The sequence below is a fragment of the Chinchilla lanigera genome, unplaced genomic scaffold (assembly GCF_000276665.1).
Source record: "Chinchilla lanigera isolate Chin_1 unplaced genomic scaffold, ChiLan1.0 scaffold00085, whole genome shotgun sequence".
Classification (NCBI taxonomy): Eukaryota; Metazoa; Chordata; class Mammalia; order Rodentia; family Chinchillidae; genus Chinchilla; species Chinchilla lanigera.
Window position 1 is genome coordinate 4986177 of NW_004955486.1, and position 23333 is coordinate 5009509.

Below are 23333 nucleotides of genomic sequence, written 5' to 3' on the forward strand. Positions count from 1 at the left end.
CACCAGTTACCGGGCGACTCTGTCCAGCACTTACACAGTCATCAAAGGCAGTGCGCGGTGCACGCCTGTGACCCAGCACACCGGGAGGCTGAGGCAGGAGGATCATAGGTTCAAGGCCAGGCCGGGGCAGTTTATTAGTTTAGTGTAAAGGCCTGGGTTCAGCCCCCGGTATAGGCATTCCTCCTTTAATGATCTCTGTTCCTGCGACTTGGTCGTTAAATGAGGAGTCATGTATAGTGTGTACATTACCATGTTCAGAACAAAGAAATGGTCAAAGGAAACTCCAGTTTGTTGACTTTGCTTTTATTTCCGTAACTCTTACATGCAGTAGCGTAATGTATAATAACATAAAACCACGCTACTATATGTACAGTACAATCAGCAAAAACTACACTACTATATAAACAAGATCTACTGTACCAGGAAAAACAGGTTGGTCTGTCTAACGAGGAATATCTGTACCGCCAAGAAAAAGTGCTGCCGTTGCTGCTGCATCTAAGAATTAAAGCAATGCTGAGCTGACAAATCTAGTAAGTACTTAATGGATTCAGTTTATTACGTTACCTAATTTATTTCTTTTAAATTTTTGAATATTAATACTTTGGGTTTTTTTAGTACTGAGGATTGAACTCAGGGCCTTTGCAGTAAGTTATATCCACAGCCCTTATTTTTTTTATTTTGAGTCAGAGTCTTGCTAACTTGCCTAGGCTGAGCTCAAGCTTGGAACTCACCTGCCTCAGCCTCCTAGACTGCTGGGGTTACTGGCATGTGCCACTGCACTCAATGTGAATATTCATACATTTGCCACTTTCGAAACCCAAAATAATTAGTTACACTGAACAGATGTCCATTCCCGTGTCACTGTGTTCCATCTCTGTCTCCTACAGGTACCAATCTTACTTTTTTACACCTCCTTCTAGCACTTCTTTATGCAAATATAGCTATTATTTTCCCGCTTTCTTGAATAAAAATGTAGACTGCACTGGGTGTGGTGGTGAATGCCTGTAATTCCAGTACTCTGGAGGCTGAGGCAGGAGGATCACTGTGAGTTCAAGGCCAGCCTGAACTGCATAGTGAGACACTGTCTCAAAACAAACAAACAAACAAAATGTAGACTCTATACTTTGTTCTGAATCTCACCCCACACCCACACCTGTGTATATTTATCATATGAACATCTTGGAATCTTTCCATATCAGAAAGAATCCCTCTCTGCCGTAGTATGCCCTGTGGGTGGTTTTATAGGTTAGTTACCTGAACTTCACCGATAACGTAGGTTATTTCCAATCATTTTCTGTACAGACACCTCTGAACTGAATAACTTTATAAGTATGACCTACTTGTACAAGTACAATGGAGGGTAAATTCCCAGAAGTGAGAAGTGCATTTGAGCAACCCCATACAAGCTGAACCACTTAGCACTCTCGCCAGCAATGTATGAGAACAAACAGTGCTTTTTATTTATTTAACTTTAAAAGTTGTAAAGTCATGTATGCATTTGCACTTGCATAAATGTTTGAAAATGCTCTTAATCATTTGATAGCCTAAGAAAAAGACATTTTAAGAATTCAATTCCAGAATGACTTCACCCTTGGCTGGGAAGGAAGCAGGCAAAGCCACTCCCTTGAGCTTTGAAGGAGTTTGAGCCCAGCCTGGGCTACATCATGAGTTCGAGGTCAGCCTGAACTACACAGTGAGACCCTGTCTCAAAACAAAAACAAACAGGAAAGATTTAGGTAGATGGAAGGAAAACTAGAGACAAGCTGCTTTGTTCCAGCTCTGGAAGTTAGCTTTTATTTTAAAAGGATGTATGTGTTCACCGTCAAGAACTGAAGCGGATCTGAGTTGGTTTCAACTATTATCAAATTCATACACTACACACAGTTTGGACAACTCAAATATTAGGGTAGATTGAACTACTTTTCAGAAGCACTTGCCCTTTCTCCCTCCATCTGCATGGGTGAGTGGACTTTCTGTCCCTCAGCTTTGGGCTTTGGCCTTGTTTTGGCCAAAAGGATATTAACAGGACTGATCAAAGTCTTGCACTGTATGGACCTGATCATCAGGCCTATGCTTTTACACTTTTGCACCGCCAGAAGAATCTTCCCCAGGGAAATTACCGCTGCCCCAGCAACTTGGGTTTCAGAATGATTGTATGTGGAACAGAGCTGCCCCAGCTACTCTGCACAACAAGTAACCGGAAATAGAATCACCCTGCCCAACAGCAGACTGTAGTAGGCAGGGGCTGCTACGGAGCAGAGCTAACTCGTACGAAAGCATCCCTGGGAGTTTGTTCTTCCTAACGCTCAGTTCTGCTCCCCAGAAGCAAATATTTTCCATTCTGAATTATTTTTTCTTTCCCACCTCTTGGGAGGCTGAGGCAGGAGGATCGCTTTGAGGAGCCTGGGCTACAAAGGGAGTTCAAGGCCAGCCTGAACTGCATAGTGAAACCCTGTCTCAAAAAGACAAAATATAAAAAATAAATTATTTCTTCTGGTAATTATCTTGGTACTTTTAAACAATATGCTAATATTTTCTTTCTCATGCATTGGCTCTAGACATTATATACTTTCTGGAAGGTATTACTATACTTTTCATCTTACAGGTGCAGAGACCAAGGTCCAGAAGACTGAAATGACTATATAAGGTCCTGCAGTCTTGGTCAAATTCAGATATTCTCATACCATATGTCACACTCTACCCACCATTGACTCTATTAGTGTTAATAATGTCAGTGACACTCATGACTCTTTCTTTATAGTTCAGACACATTTCTCATCACACATTTATAGAACACAGCCAAAAAATCCAACCATTTACCAAAAAGCATTGCTCTTGTACTGGCAGTGAAGACACCTCCCAGTTCAGTCTCCTCTTTCCACGCAGAACCACCCCATCCACTACCTTTTTGACTCAACCTTTGACAGTCTTTATGCACTGTGGGAAGTACAGACTCAAAACTTTCCCTGTTTTAAAGACCCTAAGTTTACTGCAGCAGTTGTAACATATAAGGAACAGCTAGCTATTCTTCTGCCTCCTGGAGCTCACGGTTCAGCGATGGACACATGGCATTACCACGATAGCAACTGCCACCCAGGGCCCCTACGCAGAATTATCTCACTCATCCTAGTGAAGAAACTACTAGACTATTTACTATTTACTAATTTTTTTAGGTCACTCTTACGCTGGGCGTCTCATCTTACTAAGTAAACACTCTATGGCTCCCTCCTCTCCTCCATTGATTGCGTTTATCATTAAGTGGTTTCTTGTCTGTTTACGTTTTGCCCGTCTCCCGCGGGTCCTGCGAAGCCAGGAGAGGACTTTCCCATTCTATCTTGGTCAGTTTTGAATCCTCAGCATCTATACCGTCCCGGCCCCCAGCTAGTGCTTGGTAACCACTTGCTGATCCCACCCTGTACTATTCGACCGTTTTCCTTTACTGCTATAGAGGAGTACATTTATGGAACACTGCAGTTCACAACGCGATCACCCAATCTCTTATTCCGATTTTAATAAATTCCTTATTTCTCACATCCAAATTATTTGATGAACTTGAGATGTGAAATTTCACGTGCAGGGGGGAAGCTGCCATCACTTTCACCTGTTTTCTACCTTCCCTGACTTGGAGGAATTTAAACCGAGACACCGGGCCTAAAGAGGTACCTCTGAGGGATCATATAAATGTATTTTTCACCATGCAATAAAGCACGTTCTGAAGAAGTCCAGCAGAATTTCCCCTCTGGAGCCCCCAAAAGGTTAGGTCGCCAAGACCCGGGAAGAGTGGGCGAGCCCTGACATTTGAGGTACCGCTGGCGCCAGGGGGAAATTCTGACGCAGAGGTCTGTGAGGTGCCGGAGCACAACATCGCCTCTGACCCCAACGGTGTGAAAAGACCCCAGCGGGGGCCATCACGCACCACTCCCACACCTCACCGGGCGCCGGAAATAGGGCGGCTCACCCGCAGTGACGTAAGACGTACTTCCGTCGGCTGCGACAGGTCGTTCCCGACGGCGCACAGGATTGGTCGAGCCTGGCCACAGTGGGCGGGACGGGGGCGGGGCGAGAGTGGAGGCTGCACGGGACTCGAGAGTCTGCAACTGCGGGAGTGCGAAGACCTGAGCCGCAGCCGGCGCGACCTCATGGAAACACCACGGAAGGTCACTTCCTCCCTAGTCATGTGTGGGTCTCCGCCTCCCTGGGGTAGCTGTGGCCCAGCGACCGCGTGGACTTCCGGAGAAAGCCTGTAGCCTGTCAGCTGCGAGGCAGCATCGTGGGGCACCTCCTAGTCTTTGGTTCATGCTGGGGACACACTGAATGAGTCGCGGGAGATCGACACCATTAACCTGTGCCCAGGCCCACGGTGAATGTCTTCAGTAATCAGCCCAGGCTCTGGTGTGTTGCTGTTAGTCACCTCGTGGGGGGCTCTTTGGAAAGCATCTGCGAAGACCGGTGTGAGAACAAAACCGGACTCAGGGCGACATTTATTGCTTGTTTTCCACTCAGGTTGTTTATAGAAACCACTGCCGTGCTCGAAAGTGGGGGTCTTTGGTCTAGAAGTGAGAGTAAAATCTGATTGTTTAGGGTTTCAGTAACGTGCGTAGTGGTGCCTGCCCAGAGGTTGGCGAGACCTAGTGAGATCTTAAGTGAAACACGAAGCTCAAAGGAATGGAAATGTTGAGTCCCTTCACATTATTCCCTGTTGTGGTTCTTTGTTTAAGGCTGCTTCCATGATTCAGATTCCAGTATTTTGGAAACATACAACGATCCTGGAGCTGCATCAGCGTTTCTCTCAATGGGCGAAACATCGTGCCCAGCCCAGCAGCGGGCACTTAACCTAGCAAAACTCCTGGCTGACTCCCTGCGCTTTGCCGTGTAGGTCCCTTTCTGAGGACCCTTCCTTATCTCGAGGCCGCCTACTCAGGTTTTTCAGCAGTGACTAACCCCAGGGTGAGGGCAGAACGTGTTGGTGATTTTTTGCTGTGGTTCTGTGGTCTGCTGACTGGCTTGACTCCTATCTAGGGAACTGAAATGAGTCGTAGGCTCGCCAGCCTGATTTGAATCCTGCCGCAACGTGGTTCAGACCTCTTTATCTCCCACATTTTTAGCTCCTGCCCTCCTTCATTCCTGGAATATACCCTCTACCTTGCCTTATTCATACTTCTGCAGAAGCAGCCCCCTCCCCGGGTGCCCTCTGCTTTCGACTCAGCGTTTCATCGTGTTCTCCGTCCTGAAAACCTGACTACAGGGTCAGTCCCTCCAGGAAACTGTCGGTGTTCACTTGTCCCTTTGCCCTATGTTGTTGGCATCTTTTAAAGCTGGGTGGCCTGATGTATGTGACCTCTTCGTTCCTCTCAAGGCTGTGAAAATAGACTCAACTTAAGAAGTTTTCATTGAGCTCTGGGCAATGCTCTGAGTGCCAGGGATATAACAGCAAACTAATGATGGAGCTTTGTGGAGCTTTCGTTCAGAAGGGAAGGCAGTTTGATAAATGCACACGGTTAGGTGTAGTCGTGTCATCGGGGCATGATGATAATGACATGTTCTGAGAAATACATCATTGGGTAATTTGGGGAAAGCACACTGGCATGACTATGATATCATCAGTGATAATCTTGGGGGACAGAGGTCCATAATCTGCTTGTCTTTATGCAGCACCCAACCACGCCAGGCTGTCACATGTACTGTGAAGGAAAATAAAGGAGAGAATACTGTGTGTGCGCACCATATGCTTTTAGGGCATGGTCAAAGACTTTTTTCTTGAAGAAATCTAAGGGTGAGGGAAAAAGTCATACAGCAAATGAGCGTTTTACACAAGACAACAGCAAAGTAAAGGTCCTGCAGCTGGGCTGGACCAACTGGTTCATTCTCTGCTGTGTTCATTCTCTGCGGAAGTATGAGGCATATTAAAGAACCAAGGAAGTCACGTTAGAGGGGAGTGGCAGGTGCAAGCAGCTTAGGTCATGTTCAGCAGTGCATGGAAATAGATACTGTGGAATGGAATTCACTGAACTGGTAAAGGAGAGAGAAGAACTCACTCTTTATTTATTTCTATGCTGGGAATTGAGCCCAGGATCTTGGGTGTGCTAGACACCTATTCTACCCTTGAGCTACACTCCCCAGCCCTAAAATAACAATGACAGTGACATGAAACTTGGAAATTGCTTAAGATTGAGTGTGACAGAGCCTGTGGAAATACATACCTATGCACAAGTGCACACATATAGTATTTACCTCTTGCACACAAATAATTAGAACTCTGATTTAGTGTGATATTTAACTAAAAAAATAATGACTCAATGAAAACCAGTGGCTTATGCATTCATTTTAATGAGAACTTGGAAACAGACGTGGAATAAAAACAATGCCTTGTGAGTGGGATTATTTTGTAGAGAATATACCACCATTAAAAAGTTCAAGGGGAGCCTGAGGAAAGAGGATCACAAGTTCGAGGCCAGCCTGGGCAACTTACCAATATTGTGCCTCAAATTCAAAGTAGGGAGGTAGCTCAGTGGTAGAGCACTTGCCTAGCATGTGCAAGGCCCTGGGTTCAATCCTAGTACAACAACAGCAAAAAGTTCAGAGGAAACAAATGCTTTTTTTCTGGCATCTTGCTTTTTACTTGGAGGAAGAGTACTTGAATGTGGGTTGGCAGTAATTGACTGTGAAACCAGCAGATAAACTGGGATATTAATTAGGCTAAGGTGAGTGCTAGTGATACTATCGGCCCCCTAAGTGGCCCCCTGCAGGCCGAAGCTGGCCTTCAGCAGAGTCCCATTACTCCAGGATGTTGCTTTTGGGGTGGTTTAGCTTTGACTGTGACAATTGCCTCTTGTGGCCCAAAATGTCTTCCCCCTTCGTGGTACTTGGCAGCTGTCCCCACTCTGAATTAAAGGTTCAGAATGCTTGTTGATGTAACATTTTTGGGTAACATGCTCTTAAAATTTCTTCTAAAATTTGTGCTGTGGATTGAACCCAGGGCCCTGTGCGTGGTAAGCACATGCTCTGCCACTGGGCTACGCCCCCAGTTAAAAATACCTTCGTAGGGTTATTCTAATTGCTCCAAAAAGTGACGCCTGTGGGGCTCTCGGTTCTGTTTTCATCACGTTTCACAAAGGTTAAATCGTCCACCCGTTCCGTGGTAGTCGTGTGCGTAGATGAAATCTACTGTGGTTTCTGACTGAGCTCTCAAACCACGGAGCTGACAGCCTTCCTCTCGAGTGCTGAGTCAGCGCGTGTCCGTGTTCATTCACAGGAATGAAGGGTCGTGGTCGCTCGTGACCTTGGCCCAACCCTGAGGTCGCTTTCAAATCTGAAGCCCAGGGTTCCATCCCTGGCTTCTCCCTTCCTGAACCGTGCCGTGGCGTGGTAAGTGGTAAAGCAACCTGGAATCCTTGGGTATTCATTAAATATTAGAAGACATTTGTCATTATGATATTTGTGGTCTGTTTAAACTCAGGGAGGAAGGGACGAAGGCAGAGGAGCAGAGAGCCCGGGAACCGCAGGACTCTCAGCGCCACCACCTTAGTGAGGACGGCGAGAGGTAGAAATGGTGTGGACAGAGTTTTTGCTTTAAAGGGCGGTACTGGAGCTTCACGGAGGGGCTGTAGAGCCCCCAGGGCACGGATAAGATTCAGGGGTCCCTGAGCTTGAGTGGAAATTCCATCTTCATTTTCACTGACCTCTAACAGAAATGGAGAGTTTTATTCAACTTCGAACATAGAAATTCATAGAGCATAGCTGGAGATACCGTAGCCATGACTTTATACCAGTGGACACCAGTATCTTCGTATCACATTACAGTTCTCAGAGATTTCCTATAATACCATTTATACTCATGATTTGCTTGAAATTAGAATGGGCATATGTTAGGGGGAAAGCCCATATATTATTACATCATAGATGGTTTTAAAAATATTTGGTAGGTAAGGCAGGCATGGTACCACACACCAATAAACCCAGCACTTGGGAGGCTGAGGCAGGAGAATCACTGTGAGTTCAAGGCCAGCCTGGGCTACAAAGTGAGTTCAGAGCCAGCCTGAACTGCATAGCGAGACCCTGTCTCAAAAAAAAAAAAAAAAAAAGAAAAGAAAAGAAAGTTCATGGTGGAGTGTAGATTCCACGATGATTCTCTGAGGAAAGAGTGCGGGGTCCAGAAGAGGGAGGCACGCTACAGAGCTGGAGCTCGCACGCAGGCAGCCATTCAGGCTTTCATTCTCTGCTGTGTTCGTTCTCTGTGGAAATGTTTATTGTGCTGGGGACGCAGCTCAGTGGTAGAATTTAACTTGTGCTCACCTTGTACTGGGCCCCAGGTTCAATCCCAACACAGCAAAATTACAGTTCTTATGTGGTGCACCCCACCTGCATGTATTCAGGAGGATGAGCTGTGTGAACTGTTGAACACTGCAGTATTCCGAAATTTCTGTGCAGCTTTTACAAAGCCCGTGACTCACAGGGCCTCCTGCACCTGCAGATGCCCATCAGATGAAGGTGCGGGCACTGGGGACTCCTGGGTGCTGTGCTTCCCGCAGCATTCTTGCCTAAGAGTAGGACCTACAGGAGCCCGCGGCACACTGGCCCATGGGAAGGCTTTGCCTTGTCTGATGTGACCACCGGGGAGGACAGAGGTATTGGAAGGAAGCTCACTTGAGGGACACCCCCTCCCCACTCCTGCTCGCTTGGCTGGTACTTATATCTAACTCACTATCATTGACCGTAGCTTACTGTGGTGATTTTCTCACCCGAACTTGCAGTAATAAAGATAAAGTTGAGCGGAGCCTTCCGTGGAATAATTCTGAAGCGGTTAGTTTGGTTTAACTGCAGGATGATAAAACCAATCGCAAGGATCTTCTAGCTTGGGGAAAGCTCCTGTGTCAGTGGTGTAAAAGCTCCAGAGAGTGAGCTGATTGGTGTGCTGGAAGGAAGGGTGTCACTTCAGGGAATGTCCTGTGTCCTCTGTCCACAGATGACCCCAAAGCTAGCAAAGAATCGAGCCTCACCTCGTTAAATGTCACACTGTGATGTTCAACATAGAGTGCGCATGTAAATGAGGGCTTGGTTAGGCCTGATTTTCAAAGGGTTAGGAGGTGATCAGCACCCTGGTTTGTATGGTATGTTGCTCCTACATGCAGCCAGTTCTGCCAGAGTCAGGTCAGGGTGAGCTCACAAATGTCGCTGGCCTCCCAGGCCGGTGATGATCACACTTTGTAGATCTCATGAACTTTTTTCCTTCTCCGTGACTGCTTGCCCTGTGGTTGCTTTACTGATGATTAGCGTGGGAGGCTGGGGAAGGAGAATTTCAAAACAATGTCTCACAATAGTCATTCTTGTCTTTTTTCATACTGGCTATTTTTTTTTAATTTTAATTTTTTAATTTTTCATACTGGCTATTGAACCCAGTCCTTTTTATTTTTTATTTTGAGACAAGGTAGTGCTAAACCATCAAATTTCTCAGGCTGGGTTTGAGCCTGTGATCCTCCTGCCTCAGCTTCCCAGAGTGCTGGGATTATAGGTGCGCACAGCTAGTTGCTATTTTCCTGAGAGTTCCATGCAGGGCATTGAGTTAAGCACATCATGGTTTCGTTCGATCCTCACTAAAGGAAGAGAATGTGTAGAATTACTATTTACTCTCCGCATCTGGATACTCAAGGAGGGTGAGAAATCTGCCCGAGTTTGCACACCGGTAAGTGATAGAGCCTTGATTCAATCCAGGCTGGGTGGCAGCAGAGCGTAGGCTCCTGCCCACCACGCTGCACTCCGGTGCTCCCTGGTCCTGAGGCGGGTGCGTGATGACACCGTGCGAAGAGAGACACATCAAAACCGCACCGAGACCCCTCCTCACACTCAGAGGATGACGATGGTGGGTTTTTTTTAATGGAGAAATTGTAAGCATAAGTGGGGAAACTGAAGCTGCCATTCATTGCTGGTGGGCATGGGAAGAGCTGCAGCGGCTGTGGAAAGTAAACTGACAGCTGCCCCAAAAGTCAAACATCGGGCCGGGGATACAGCCCAGCAGCCCAGTGCCTGCCTGGCAAGCGCAAGGTGGTGAGTTTGACACCGGAAAAAAAAAGTCAGACATGACTACTGCGAGGTGTGGCTTTCCTGCTAAGCGCAGCCAAGAAAACCCAAATCACAGATCCACACAGAAAACTTACACACTGGTCCGGTGTCCATAACAGCGCTATTCACAACAGCCCCAAAGCAGAAGCAGCCCAGGAGGCCGTTAACTGGTGAATTGGAGAAGAAGATGTGCTGCAGCCATGCAATGGAATATTACTGAGGCTTGAAAAGGAAGGAAGTACCGATTGATGCCACAACCTGAACAGACCCGGGAAAGAGGAGGCCAGGTGGAAGATGCCACTCATGGACCGCACTACTATGATCGATGTGATTGCGTTTTTTTTTTTTTTTTTTTTTTTTGGTTTTTCTCCGGTACCGGGAACCGAACTCACGACCTTGCGCTTGCCAGGCAGGCGCTTTGCCGCTGAGCTAAATCCCCAGCCCCGTGATTGCGTTTTTACTACATGTCTGGAGCAGGCAAATTCACAGAGACAGAACAGCTGCGAGGGTGCCTGGGGCTGGCGTGGTGACATCATGGGTATGGGATTTCTTTTTGACCCATGGGTACCTTCTGTGATTAGGTCATGGTGATGGTGGCATAGTGTAGTGAATATACTAAAACTCACTGAATTGTACGCTTTAAAGCAGACTCTTAATTTTTTGAAAAGGCAACCTTAGGGTCAGCTCTAGGGGAGTCCTCAAGTCCTGGACTGCATGGTCCAGGTTTTACGGTGGGCAGCAGGGAGCCACTGAAGTTTCTAAGGAGGATAGTGGCCCAGCTGGGCTCGTGTGATCTGCAAAGCGCTCAGTGTAGCAGACATGCTGATAAATCCCGGCTCTCTTTCCGCTCCCTCTGTCACCCTCCCTCCGGGGCACAGGACTATCGTTCCTTCCTGTTTAGGTCCCAGTGAAACCAGGTCTGCCAAAGTCCAGCCACTCTCGCTATGATCTCCCCCTCCCAGGATTCCCCTGGCTATCTGCTGGGGTGCCTAGACCCTCGGGGAGGGGCAGGCTCCTCTTAGAGCCACCACACCACCCGCCTCCTTTCTGTCTTTTTTCTCCTCCTCGTCAGCTTCCTTTCCCTCCTCCTACAGCACCTTGCTCTCCTCTTCCTTTTCTTCCTTTTTTTTCTTTCCCTTCTTTTAAATCTAAGATCTTGGTTTTCTCAGGTCCCACTCGGGTCCCCGCTTTGCCCGCCAGTGTCACACAGTGCCACGTGAGTGCTCTGGTGCCCGCTTCTTCCTTCACCAGCCCCACCACCAGGAGCACAGAAAAGCGGAGTGAGGCTGTCCGGGGCTCCAGCCTGGGTCCCTGTCCTGCCAGTCAGGGACAGCCGCTAGTGTGCGCCTGTGGAAAGCGCAGAAAGGCCAACTCCTGGGAGGCTCTGGAGGGCCACAGGTGGCTCACTAAGGGATGAGAGTCCGGTGCCTGGTGCACCAGCTGTGCCCATGAAATGCCAGCTGCAGCATCTGGGAGCTTATGGAGTTAGGGGACAGCACGTAGCAAAAGCTTCAGTCTTCATTAGGAAGTGATTTCATCCCTGGAATCTCAAATATTTTAAGGACACCCTAAAAGCTTTGACACGGAGACCTGCTAAAGGCGCACATCCTTTCCCAACAGGAGAGAGCTGTTTCCAAGAAGCAGTTGGAAGTGCCACTATCAATGGGACAGGGACTCTGGGGATTTTGAGGTCAGCAGCTCAATGCGACTCTTGCCGCGGTCGGGGTGGGGACTTCCCACGAAGCCCCACCCCGCCTGAGTCACAGCCCCAGGGCTGACCTGCAGCGCTCACTCGGGCTCAGAGCTCGCTGTGAGCAGCAGCAGAAAGCTCTCTGCGGCTCTGAGATTGCAAGGTTGGTGCCTTGGGGACCTGAGCTTGGGGGACGGGGACTGGAAATCTTTGGTCTCATCACAGCTTTCTAGACTTTCTGCCCTTCTGATCTGTGATAACTTCTCTTCAATAACCAGTTGTATACAGATTTCTTTAAAAAATGAAGTGTTTAAACATCTTTCAAATCTCAAAATAGGTGAGTCCTTGTACAGGTTGGTGCAGTGTTAGCAGTTCCGCGCAGCCCCGGGGGAGGAGTGGCCTCTGGAAGGACTCTGTTTCCCAGGCAGCGAGGGCCTGGCCTTATTGCAATCTGGATGCTGATGCTGAGTGTGTGTGAAAGTCCCCAAAAGTTCTTCCTATTGTTAGTTTTGCAGGGTTTTTTTTTTGCAGAACAACGTTGGACCTGTCACTCTTGGACTTTAGCAAACACACACAGGGCTGCGTGTGTAGTCACACCTCCCTTGTCCTAGAGGTTTCTGTGAATGTGCTAGTTTCCCATGGTATTCCATTGTTCCTTCTGCCCGAAAATGCTCCTGTGGGATGGTATCAGTAATGACTGAAAGGTAGGTCATTCTGGAAGAAGCCTGGGGAACGTCTACATTTTGCAGGGTGACGTTTCTGAGGCCGCGCGTGTGGTTGCCGTTCTCCTGGGATCCTCTGTGGTAGTGTCCGAGCCATGCAAGGTCTGGTCATGGGAAGTGGCTTCCGCGGCACGGTGGTGGCTGTGCTGTTGCTCGCCAATTTCGAGAGGACAAGTTGCATGCTGGATTCCTGTGGCAAATGTCCTGCTGGTAAGTACCAACGTGACATGTTCAGTGACCTCTCTTAGGTTTCGCTCCTTCTTATTTTGTTTTGTTTTTGTTACTGGGGATTGAACCCAGGACCTTTGCACTGAGCTGCATCCCCAGCCCTTTTATTTTTATTTTTAGCAATGTAAGTTGCTAAATTACCCAGGTTGGACTCCAATTTGGGAACCCCCTGCCTCAGCCTCCCAGAATGCTGGGGTTATAGGCGTGTGTTGCCGCCCCTGTCTGCTAGCCCCCTTTTCAGGTCTTTTATTCATTCACCTACAGATGTTTGGTGGCCGCCACAAACTAGCTGTGTAAACACAGCCCAGGCATTTGACCTCTGGGCCTTGACTTTGTCAATGGGATAATCAGTGAACCTGTCTCATATAATTTACATTGGCAGGGAGGAGCCTATGGCAGGCTTAGATCAGTGCGCAGCACCTGGCAAGACCTCAGGAAAATGCTAGAGTTGTTTTCAAAGCCCTCCGTTAAGCCTGGGGTGCCGCAGGGTGTAAACGGGTGGGAGCCCGTTTAATTCAGTAGGGAAGGTCAGACACATACAAGCTCCAGTGCACCAGAGAAGGGGACCGGTCTTCTCCCTGATGTGTCCTATCACCCTCCAGGACCCACCCGGAGAAACTGTTCTTATGCACAGATAAAGGAAAGTGTCTTCTTCCTCTTGGTTTCTTTGTTATAATACTTGCATTTTGCTATTTCTAATCCCGTGATTATGTTAAGGGCAGTCTTGCAAATGTATAACTTTAAAAAGTCAATCAACGAAATAATGTCTGTCATTGTGGCATCTAGAAAACAGACCATGCTTTTGTTTTAATTTTCTTACAAACATCACAATGCTTTGCGTGATGAGTGGTCGTCAAATGTGTATGCCTATTATCTGCCTCTCTTAGGTACTTTCTGTGCAAAAAATAAGGATCAGCCCTGTACTCCTTGCCCCGTAAATAGTTACTCCAGCACAGGCGGACAAACAGCGTGTAACATCTGCAGAAAATGCGAAGGTATGGTTTCAAAGATGTGCCCTTTCCTTGGAAGGCTTTGGGAAGATGGGCTTTTATTCCCTCCTTACTAATTGTTCTCTACTGACAGTCTTAGGCATCAAGTATAGTAGCTCCTCTGTCCATGGTCAAGCCTAGTAAAATCATCTAACATAATAGCAGCTACTGGTGGTGAAGCTTTTTAAATAGTGGAGGACACATTCACTTAAGAAGACAGGGCGTATGAGTGAGCAGTGTGAAAATGTCTGTATGGAGATTTCAAGTTAAGCGTTGGACTCTGAGGTCATTATGGATACACGGAGAGCGTAATTTTCACTGCTGAGCGTAAACTTGCTTCCTGGGTGTGGAGGTGAAGTGTGATCTCACACACGATGTCACTGGGGGCTTTACAGGTCCCTTCAGGATGAAGAAGCCGTGCTCCCCGACCAGCAATGCCGAGTGCGAGTGTCCCCCAGGGTACAGCTGCTTGGGGCCAGACTGCGCCAGGTGTCACCCACATTGTGAGCCAGGCCAAGAATTCACAGAAGAGGGTGGGTCTGCTCCCTGCTCCTCCCCCGTCTGGTCCCATGTGTTGTGTAGATCTGTCCTGTGACTTGTAGAACCTTAAAGCAATAAGTAACTAACCAGTGTCAAATATGGCATTAATGCCATACTTTATTTTTTTTATTTTTTATTTTTCGTCTTTGTGAGACAGGGTCTTGCTATGCAGTTCAGGATGTCCTTGATCTCACTTTGTAGTCCAGGCTAATCTCAAACTTGCAACGATCATCCTGCCTCAGCCTCCCGAGTGCTGGGATTACAGGCGCATGCCACCATGCCTGGCCCTAATGCCATATTTTAATACATAGTAGATTTTAATTAATAGGATAATATTTCCATTATTTTTCCATAAATGGAAATAAATTTGAAATCAAGGACATTCATTAATAGTCAGAACAGTGCATTTTTCTTATTATCTATTTTTTATTTTGCTCTTTAAGTTTTAGATTTCTTTTCTTTTCTTTTTTTTTTTTTTTTTGTCTTTTTGAGACAGGGTCTCACTATGCAGTTCAGGCTGGCCTTGAACTCATTGTGTAGCCCAGGCTGACCTCAAACTTGCAACAGTCCTCCTGCCTCAGCCTCCCAAGTGCTGGGATTACAGGTGTGCTCCACCATGCCCGGTTTGGGTTTCTCATATAAGAGAAACCATGTGATATTTAAACTTGAGTGTCTGACTTACTGCACTTAACATTATAGTTTCAAGGTGCACCAATTTTCCTAGAAATGACTGAGTTCATCCTTCTTTAAGGCAGAGTAGTACTCCATTGAGTGTAATACCACATTTTCTTTATCCATTCATATGTTGATGGACATAAAGTTCACTTCCAAGATTTAGCTGTTATGAATTGTGCTGCTATAAAATGGGTGTGCGTGAGTCACTGAAATATGATGTCTTTCACTCTTTTGGGAAAATATGTACGGGGGAATAGCTGGGTCAAATGGAGAACCAGGCATTTCAATACATTTTAAACATCCCCAATTTGAGTAAAACCTAGCAGCTTAGGGTTTTGTTTCAAGAATTAATTATTTGCCCAACTTGTACTAAGTTAGCAGCTTTATGCTGCTTACCACAAGGAAAGTTATGAGATGATGAAATGTTTATTTTTATCTGTGCTTTTTCTCCAAGGTTGTAAAGACTGTTATTTTGGGACATTTAATGATAAGAAAGGTGGCATCTGTCGACCCTGGACAAAGTAGGTATCATTTCACTTTGCTTACAGAATAAAGCCTCTGGGTTAAACTGTTTGAAACACAAAGAATTCTATCACTGAAGCTTTTTCACACCTGCAGAATGCAGAGTGACAGGCAGTCCCTGCTGACGGGCAGTGCGGGGACACTGGGGGGTCAGACGGATTCATGTCCAAGCCAACATTTCTCTTCAGAAAGAACGTCCCAACACTGAGCTCGGATTTGCAGGCCGGGGTGGGGCATCTGCTGCCCTCTGCACCGTCTGCTCTTCGTTCCCTGCTCCTCTCTGATCTCTGCTCCTTTACCTTCCCTGTCATCGAGGGACAAGGAGCTTTGCTTCCTCCCGCACGTGTCATGTGCACTTGGGCACATGGCTGTCACACGGAGCAAGGAGCTCAGAGCATCTGGCCAAAGGCGTCAGTGGCCGTGAGGTCTGTGCCAGGCTGCATGAACTGTGCCCTGCGCCCGTGCTGGGCCATGCATGCTGTGTGTGTGTCCCGAACCACAGCGGCACAGGGGGGGATGGGACATGTCGGAGACTGACGGCAAGCTGAGGGTCCTGTGGCCAGTGGACGCTGATGACAAATCTCTGGGCTTCATATTGCATATGCCTTTGTCCTTTTTGATTTTGTTACTAGAAGATAATTTTTATTATTTTACAGTTACATTTTTATTCTATTTTATAAATGTTTTGGTTTGGTAACATGAGGGATGGATGGATGGGTGGATGGATGGATGGATGGATGGATGGATGGATGGATGGATGGATTGACTGAGACAGGGTCTCACTGTATCAGCCAGGCTGGCCTCAAACTCCAGGTGATTCTCCTGCCTCAGCCTCTCAAGTTCTAGGATTACTGCTGTGGGCCACCAGGCTAGCTCTAGAATTTTTCTAAAGGTCTTTTCTGTCTCTCTCTGTCTCTGTCTGTTACTCTCTGTGTCTGTCTCTGTCCCTTTCTTGGTCTCTCTGTCTCTCTGTCTCTCTCTGTCTCTCTGTTTCTCTCTGTGCTGGGGATTGAGCCCAGGGCCATGCACATACTAAGCAAGTCCTATACCACTGAGCTACAGTCTGGACACCCACTTCTAAAGTCTTTCAGCACAAACTGACCAGAGTATTCAGTCATGAAGGATTCAGTCATAAATCCTTCTGACCCCCCAGTGTCCCCACACTGCCCGTCAGCAGGGACTGTCTGTCACTCTGCATGTGTGGAAGCTGTGTGGAAGCCTGGTTGGAGCAGGCCTCTAGAGGGTGGGTGGGTTTCGGGTAGGTTAAGGGAAGGGAGAAGGTGTATCGGCAGCGATGCTGGTGGGGGTGATGGTGAGGACAGCCACGGAGTACCATGTGGGACAGACATGAAAGAGTGTGTCCCTGAGACACATCCAGCCCCTTCTCACTACCGCCTGACTTTGCAGAGGAGACCTGAGGCTTAGACAGGCTGTGCAGCTCCCCCAGTGCCACTCTGGGAAGGGCCAGGTGCAGGTCACGCCTTGCTCTGTCTGATGCCCGGGCTGAAGGCTTAACGCTGTTCCATCTTCTGCATGTGCCAGAGAGAGGGGATATGAGCCTGAAGTTGGGGGGCAGGGGCAAGGGACTAACTAGGCCAAACTTCCTGCACCCTGCAGCCACGGAACCAGGGGAGCCCCATATCGCCCCCCAGCCTCAGGGGAAGGGAGGATCTGCTTGGGCAGGTGGAGTAGGAGAGCTGTGGGGACTTTCATAAGCCACGTGCGCGCTGAAGGAAGACGGATGGCGGGAGGCACTCCGTCAAAACATCTCTGTCTGTGAGCCCGGGCCGGCCCAGCCTTGTCACTGGGCTGCTTTGCGGTTGACAGATGTCACAGTTTCTCCTTGGAATCCTCGGTACCTAAATTAACTACTGGACCCTCTCCCCTCGAATTCTCTAAGGTGCTCTTCGAATGGAGAGACGGAACTTGCGAATGGGACAAAGGAGAGGGACGTGGTCTGTGGACCAATTCCAGGTGCCTTCCCGCCAGGTACTGCCTCCACCCCGGGCCCTGCCTGGGAGAGACCAGGGAGTGGCTGTGTGGCCATCAGAGCAAGGTGAATGTCCCGGACCTGTCCCAGCTGGTGTGGAACCTCCTGGGCTCACGACACCCCGAGTCCTCGACCACAGCAGCAGCTCCCTGGTGCCTTCCCTGCTGTCCGCTGCCTGAGGTTCCCACTGGTGGGCAGTGCACAGTGACGGTCGCCCCAACAGCCACTGCGCCACGATGAAGGCCGAGGAAAGGGGGTTACAAGACCCCCCGTGTTCTGTGTGCCAGAAAGGCCCAAGCGGCTTATTTTTTGTGAGCCTTCAGGGCAATTTAAGTTGCTTTGTTTTAGAGTCATCTAACTTTATACTAAGTTAGCAGGTCAGTCCTGAGCTTAGGAGTTTGCAGTGTAAGGAGAAACCCAAGCATAACCGTGTAAACACCTTCCTTCCCGGGTCTCTCCTTGTGCTCTGTGCAGGACCCTCTCCGCAGTTCTTCACCGTCCTTCTGGTGCTGTCAGCTCTGGCTGTGTTCCTGCTGATCTTCTGCTTGTGCCAGTGCTGTGTCATCAAATGGAGCAGGAAGAAGTTCGTGTACATGTTCAAACAACGTAAGACCAATGTAACAGTATTAGATATGAGCACTTATAGGACAAGATTTTACGGTGTGTATTAGGCAGCTTTTCCATTCCTGGGACACAGTGCCCTATGCCTCAAACTTAAAGGAGGAGAACTTTGATTTGGCTTCTGGTTTCAGGAGATTCAGTCCATGGTCAGCTGGCTCCAAGGCGGGAACATCATGGCAGAAGGGTGTGGTGGAGCAAGGCTGTTCAGTTCATGGGGCAGGAAGTAGAGCAGGGGAACAGTGCCAAAGAGGAAGGGGCCAGGGACCAGATGTAGCCCCCAACATCACCCTCCCTGACCAGCCAGGTACCCCCAGAAGTGTGCTTTATTAATCCTCTAGGAAGCTCCCAAGCTAATTAAGTTAACATAATTAAATTGAATCACCCCCAAGTAAAAAGGAAAAGAAGATGTTTTTGAAAGTTATAGAAACAAAGTTAAGGGGATGGGGATTTAGCTCAGTGGCACAGCGCCTGCCTGGTAAGTGCAAGGTTGTGAGTTCGATTCCCGGTACCGGAAAAAAAACAAACAAAAAAAAGAAACAAAGTTAGAAACAGCAGTTATGAAGCAGTGGGCAGTGTCTTCCCCACAGAGACAATGGCAATGTTTGGGGACAGTTGTAGTCACAGCTCGGTGGTGTGAGGTGCTGTTAGCATCTAGTGACGGAAGCAGGGATGCCGCTAAACCACAGTGCATAGGACAGATCCCTGACAGAGATGTGGCCCCCAATTTTAGGCCTGCTGGAACGGAGACAGCATGGCTATGGGACAGCAGATCCCAGGAGTCTAGAAAAATAAGTTTGCTGCAACCTGAGGTGTGTGAATGTGTGCACAGGTACATGGGTCAGTCGACAGTGTGCACACGACAGGGGCAAAGAGGACTCAGAGAGGAGCGTCGCCGCTCCCCGTGCTGACCCCTGCTTGGTGCACAGCCTGGCCTTCCGTTCAGAGCTGCCCAGAGCGGGGCATGGCGTATGAGGAGAGAGTTTAAAGTGCGTTTAATGAGGTGGATTATTGTCACACCAATCTAGATTAAATAGAAACTCTAATCATCAGGGCCCTTCATTAGTTCATTAAACAAGATACCATTTCTTTACATACGGCGTCTGGCAGGGTCAGTACCCACTGACCAAAGCTGATAGTGTTCATAGCAAGTTTGCCATCTGTGCATGGGGGCGGCCTGTTTGGGGGTTTGGTCTTTATGGAAGATGGGATGACAGGCTAGACTTAGCAAGAGGGACTCATGGACAGGAAGAACATTCTGGGGGCAAATGTCACCCCAAACACTCTGCGATTCGACAGTGTCTATTTGGAGGTTGTTGATTAACATTAGTAAGTCCTTAATCTAAACATGCACTACTGTACTTTTGTGAGACTCTTTCACATTGTGAAATATTCAGAGAAACACATACGTGTGCAGCTGAACCCATTGTAAAATAAACTCTACCCGAGTGGAGAAACAGAACGTAACAAGCTCCCCGGAAGCCCACCGTGAACCCCTCCAGACACACACAGGCCTCCCTGCCACAGCTGCTAACCACACTGAGATTTTTATAGCATCCACTTCCTTGCTCTTCGGTGTAGTTTTGCTACGCAACGGCTCAGTTTCGACAATGCAGGCTGCTCAGGAACTTCAACCAGGTGGGGTCCTACTGTTGGGACCCCGTGTCTTGCTACTGTCACCCAGCAGTGTGTCTTTACGATGTGGAGCCCACCTCTAGTGGCTGCGGTCCGCTACTCTGTTCTCTGCTGTCGCTGTGTCTCGTTTATCCATCCTGACCTTTGTGGAATGGGCATGAGAGAAGTGATGCTGGGGTGTCTGACATACTGGGGGACTGACCTCAGGGCCTTTACACTGAACTGCAGCCCTGTCTTTATTTTTATTTTGAGACAGGGTCACGCTAAATCATTAAATTGCCCCGGCTGGTCTCAAAGCTTGCGATCCTCGTGCCACATCCTTCAGAGTGCTGAGATAACAGGTGTGCAGCACTACGCCTGACTGGCTGAATATTTTTGTCCACATATCTCAGACCGCATAAGCGTGTGTTTCTGTTTTGTAGGTTTTTTAGCCTAGGGATAAACTTTCTGGGGTATGAGGAGCACGGATTTTGGTCCTTAGCAGATAAACTGTTTTCAGAACGGCTGGAGCCCCTCTCCAGGGGGAGGGAGAGCCCCTTGACTGTGTCCTTCCTCACACTGGCTATCACCAGGCTATTTTTATCTCTCTGGGGCTGACAGTAGTAGCTCAGTGTGGTTTTACTTTTCATTTCTTGATTTCTGGTCAACTTAGACACCTTTCCATGTTTGATTGCCCATCTGGATTTCCTCCTTTGTGAAGTACCTCATGAATCTTTGGAGCATTTTCCCACAGACTCAGCTGTCCTTTTCTCATTGATTTACAGGTACCCTCCAGTCTGCTGCAGACGTCTTTCCCTACTCTGTGGTTCGTTATTTCCTTCCCTCCGAGCTCACACCTCTCTCGTAAATCTCCAATGTGTCACCTAAACCCGACCCCCAGGCCCACCACCCGCCCCCACCCAGAACACCCAGGGTTCTGGATAAGATGATTCCCAAGTGTTTATGAGTAATTAGTGAGTGGCAATGGAGTTATAAGTCATTTTCTAAAAACTTTAGTCCATTTTAAAAAAGCCCTTTTATTCTGAAATAACTACAGATGCCAGACAAGTACAGAGACAGCGCAATGTCTTTGTACCTGCCACGTGCCCTTCCTGGGATTCTGCCACACAAGGATCAGCCCCCAGCACTCCTCTTTGCCCACACCACTCTCTTCTCTACAATCCTTAACACCCGGCAACTACCAATCTGATTTCCACCTCTCTATCGTCACTTTAGGGGTGCTCTAGAAACGGAATTGTGTAGTGTATGACCGTACAGTAATCCAAGTCACCGTGTTTCAGTAGCTCCTTCTGCTCTTGTTAGTTTTTCGCTTGTTGGAGACCAGGTCTCACTATGTTGTCCAGGCTGGTCTTGAACTCCTGCGTTTAAAAAATCCTTCCACCTCAGCCTCCCAAGTGGTTGGTACTACAGTTGTGTGCCACCTTGTCCAGTTCTATATCTTTGAAGAAAGAAAAATCCTGAAGATGGGCTTGGGTGTGGATCCACAGCTGTTTCTATGTCTTCCTAGAGTGGATGGTCACAGTCGGAGAGCTTTGGTCTTGGTGGCCCGCCCACTTCCTGGTCTTGTGGCTGGAGAGCGCAGGCTTTTCTCGGTCTGTTCTTGTTCCATACCCACGGGCATTTCTAGGTAGCCAGCTCCCCCCGCTTCCGTTCTGGGGTGTCTGCAGCAGAAAGAGAACTCGGAGAGTGCATCGCCACGGTAGTCCTTGGACCCTGAGGTTTGTTAGCTGGTCTCCCTTCTCCTCTCACCTCCCAGAGACTTTTCCTGTTTTATATGTAACGTCCACAGTTTTCAGCAGTCCTCAGCGGCCAGAATGCGCCCAAGAATGACAGCTCCACCTCCCAAGGCAGGTCTCCCTTTTTCAGTTAATCTTCGGTGTAATTTCAAAAGGTGTCCCACTGATATTTCTGAAAGTCTTGACCATTTGTTGCAAGTTCTTAGGGTGGGTAAGAGCGTTTGGTCGTGTTGTTGTTCATAGTAATAAGTCTGTGGAACTGGGATAAGGTGCTTTACCTGTCAGCCTATAGGGAAATGTCTGCGTAGTTGCTCAGCAATAATACAAATACTGCATCCTGACATGCAAAAGAAAACCAGGAAGTGGAAGCAGAAATCAGTTCTTTGCTTACTGACATGGAAATATCATATCTCTAAACGTGGTGCCATAGAATTTTCAAAAGAGACTGTTCAATCTCTAAGTACCCTGAGATTAAAATATATCTTAGTGACTTGAAAATACTGCTATGCTTAGGCTATTTGATGCTATAGTAACTCTTGCTTAATACTTTTATAGTCACTGCAGAAGATCAAGAAGATTCTTTTTACATAAAGAAATGTTTTTTAAAATAAGTTTTTAAGTTTTAAAAAATAAGTTTTTAAAGACCGATGGAATATTTGGTAAGAGGATAAAAATCTTAAGCCTTAGAAAAAGCTCATACATGTTTTTACCTCTCCTGTGGATAAGTTGGTGAGTTAAAGTGAAGAGTGTTTGCGGCTTACAGCTGTCCTGCAGTGTGGTTCACGGAATGCGGATGTTACAGGTTTAACACGGACAACAAACTCTTAAGTGTCTTTCACATTATTTTCTAGCGTTTATGAAACCAGTACAAACGGCCCAAATGGAGGATGCCTGCAGTTGCCGATTTCCACAAGAAGAAGAGGGGGAGTGTGAACTGTGAGCAGAGGCGTTGGCGCTCTCTTTACAGGAAATGGGAATTGGAGGATCCCACGCTCCTGTCCCTCTGAGATGTGAAACACCGTTATCTCCAGCAATGCTTTCGAATGCTAATGAACTGGCCTTTTAAAAGGCCCACTTCTAGCTGGGTGTGGTGGCGCACGCCTGTAATCCCAGCACTTGGGAGGCTGAGACAGGAGGACTCCAGTGAGTTTGAGGCCAGCCTAAATTATATAGCAAGACCTTATCTCAAAACAACAACAACAACAACAACCACTTTACCGCTTTGAACAGAGCTGGCAGTGAGAGAATGTTTTCTAGACGTGACTTAATAGGTTTGGACATTTTCTTTGAAACCCAAAGAAAATGATGGTGCCAATTCAGTCATGTTGGCCAAGGGTCTAGCTGAAGTCATCACCATCAACGCAGGTGTGTGTGTGTGTGTGTGTTAATGTGACATATGACAGCAAGCGTCAAGATGCAGTGTACTTTCCACTGGGTCTGTCATGTAGCACAACGACCTTTAGCACAACGACCTTCTCCACTGTCAGGAGGAAAATGATGACGTCCCAAGTTTGGGTCAAGAACAAGACATCTCAGACCCTGAGAAAGCATTTCAGAAAGAAGGCGGGTATCTTTGCCAAGCTCCTGGTCCTCTCCATCCCCACCCCGTCTGCCTCTGTCCTTCCGACCCACGTCATGTGGATGAGTGGGAGACCCATGAACAGTATCAAGCAGTCAGAACATTAGTACCGTAGCCTCCTCGCAGCCCAACCAAAGTGTGAGAGCCGGGCCACCAAACTCCCGTGGCCAAGTCCAACCACCATTGGCCTCGTGTGGCTCAGTAGTCTTTGCTTTTTTCTTCTATGTGTGTGTTTTTGAGACAGGGTCTCACTATGCAGTTCAGGCTGGCCTTGAACTCACTTACGTAGCCCAGGCTGGCCTCGACCTGGCTTTACATTTTTAAGTGGTAAAAAATATCAAAAGAAGAATATT

General features: G+C 47.8%; 1 protein-coding gene across 4 annotated transcripts; it reads left to right on the forward strand.

The window, feature by feature from the left end:
• Nucleotides 1–68: 68 nt before the first annotated feature.
• On the forward strand, nt 69–23261 carry Tnfrsf9 (tumor necrosis factor receptor superfamily, member 9). 4 transcript variants are annotated; one of them, XM_013504321.1, is made up of 8 exons: nt 69–530; nt 12496–12678; nt 13584–13691; nt 14081–14218; nt 15355–15421; nt 17323–17411; nt 17887–18018; nt 22253–23261. In XM_013504321.1, the coding sequence occupies exons 2-8, from the start codon at nt 12564–12566 to the stop codon at nt 22339–22341; spliced, it is 738 nt and encodes a 245-aa protein (XP_013359775.1). In that variant the 5' UTR covers nt 69–530; nt 12496–12563; the 3' UTR covers nt 22342–23261. The 4 variants fall into 4 exon arrangements, with proteins under 4 accessions (XP_013359775.1, XP_013359773.1, XP_013359774.1 ...); XM_013504319.1 differs by lacking the exon at nt 69–530 and adding an exon at nt 3569–4392; XM_013504320.1 differs by lacking the exon at nt 69–530 and adding an exon at nt 3569–4157.
• Nucleotides 23262–23333: the final 72 nt, after the last annotated feature.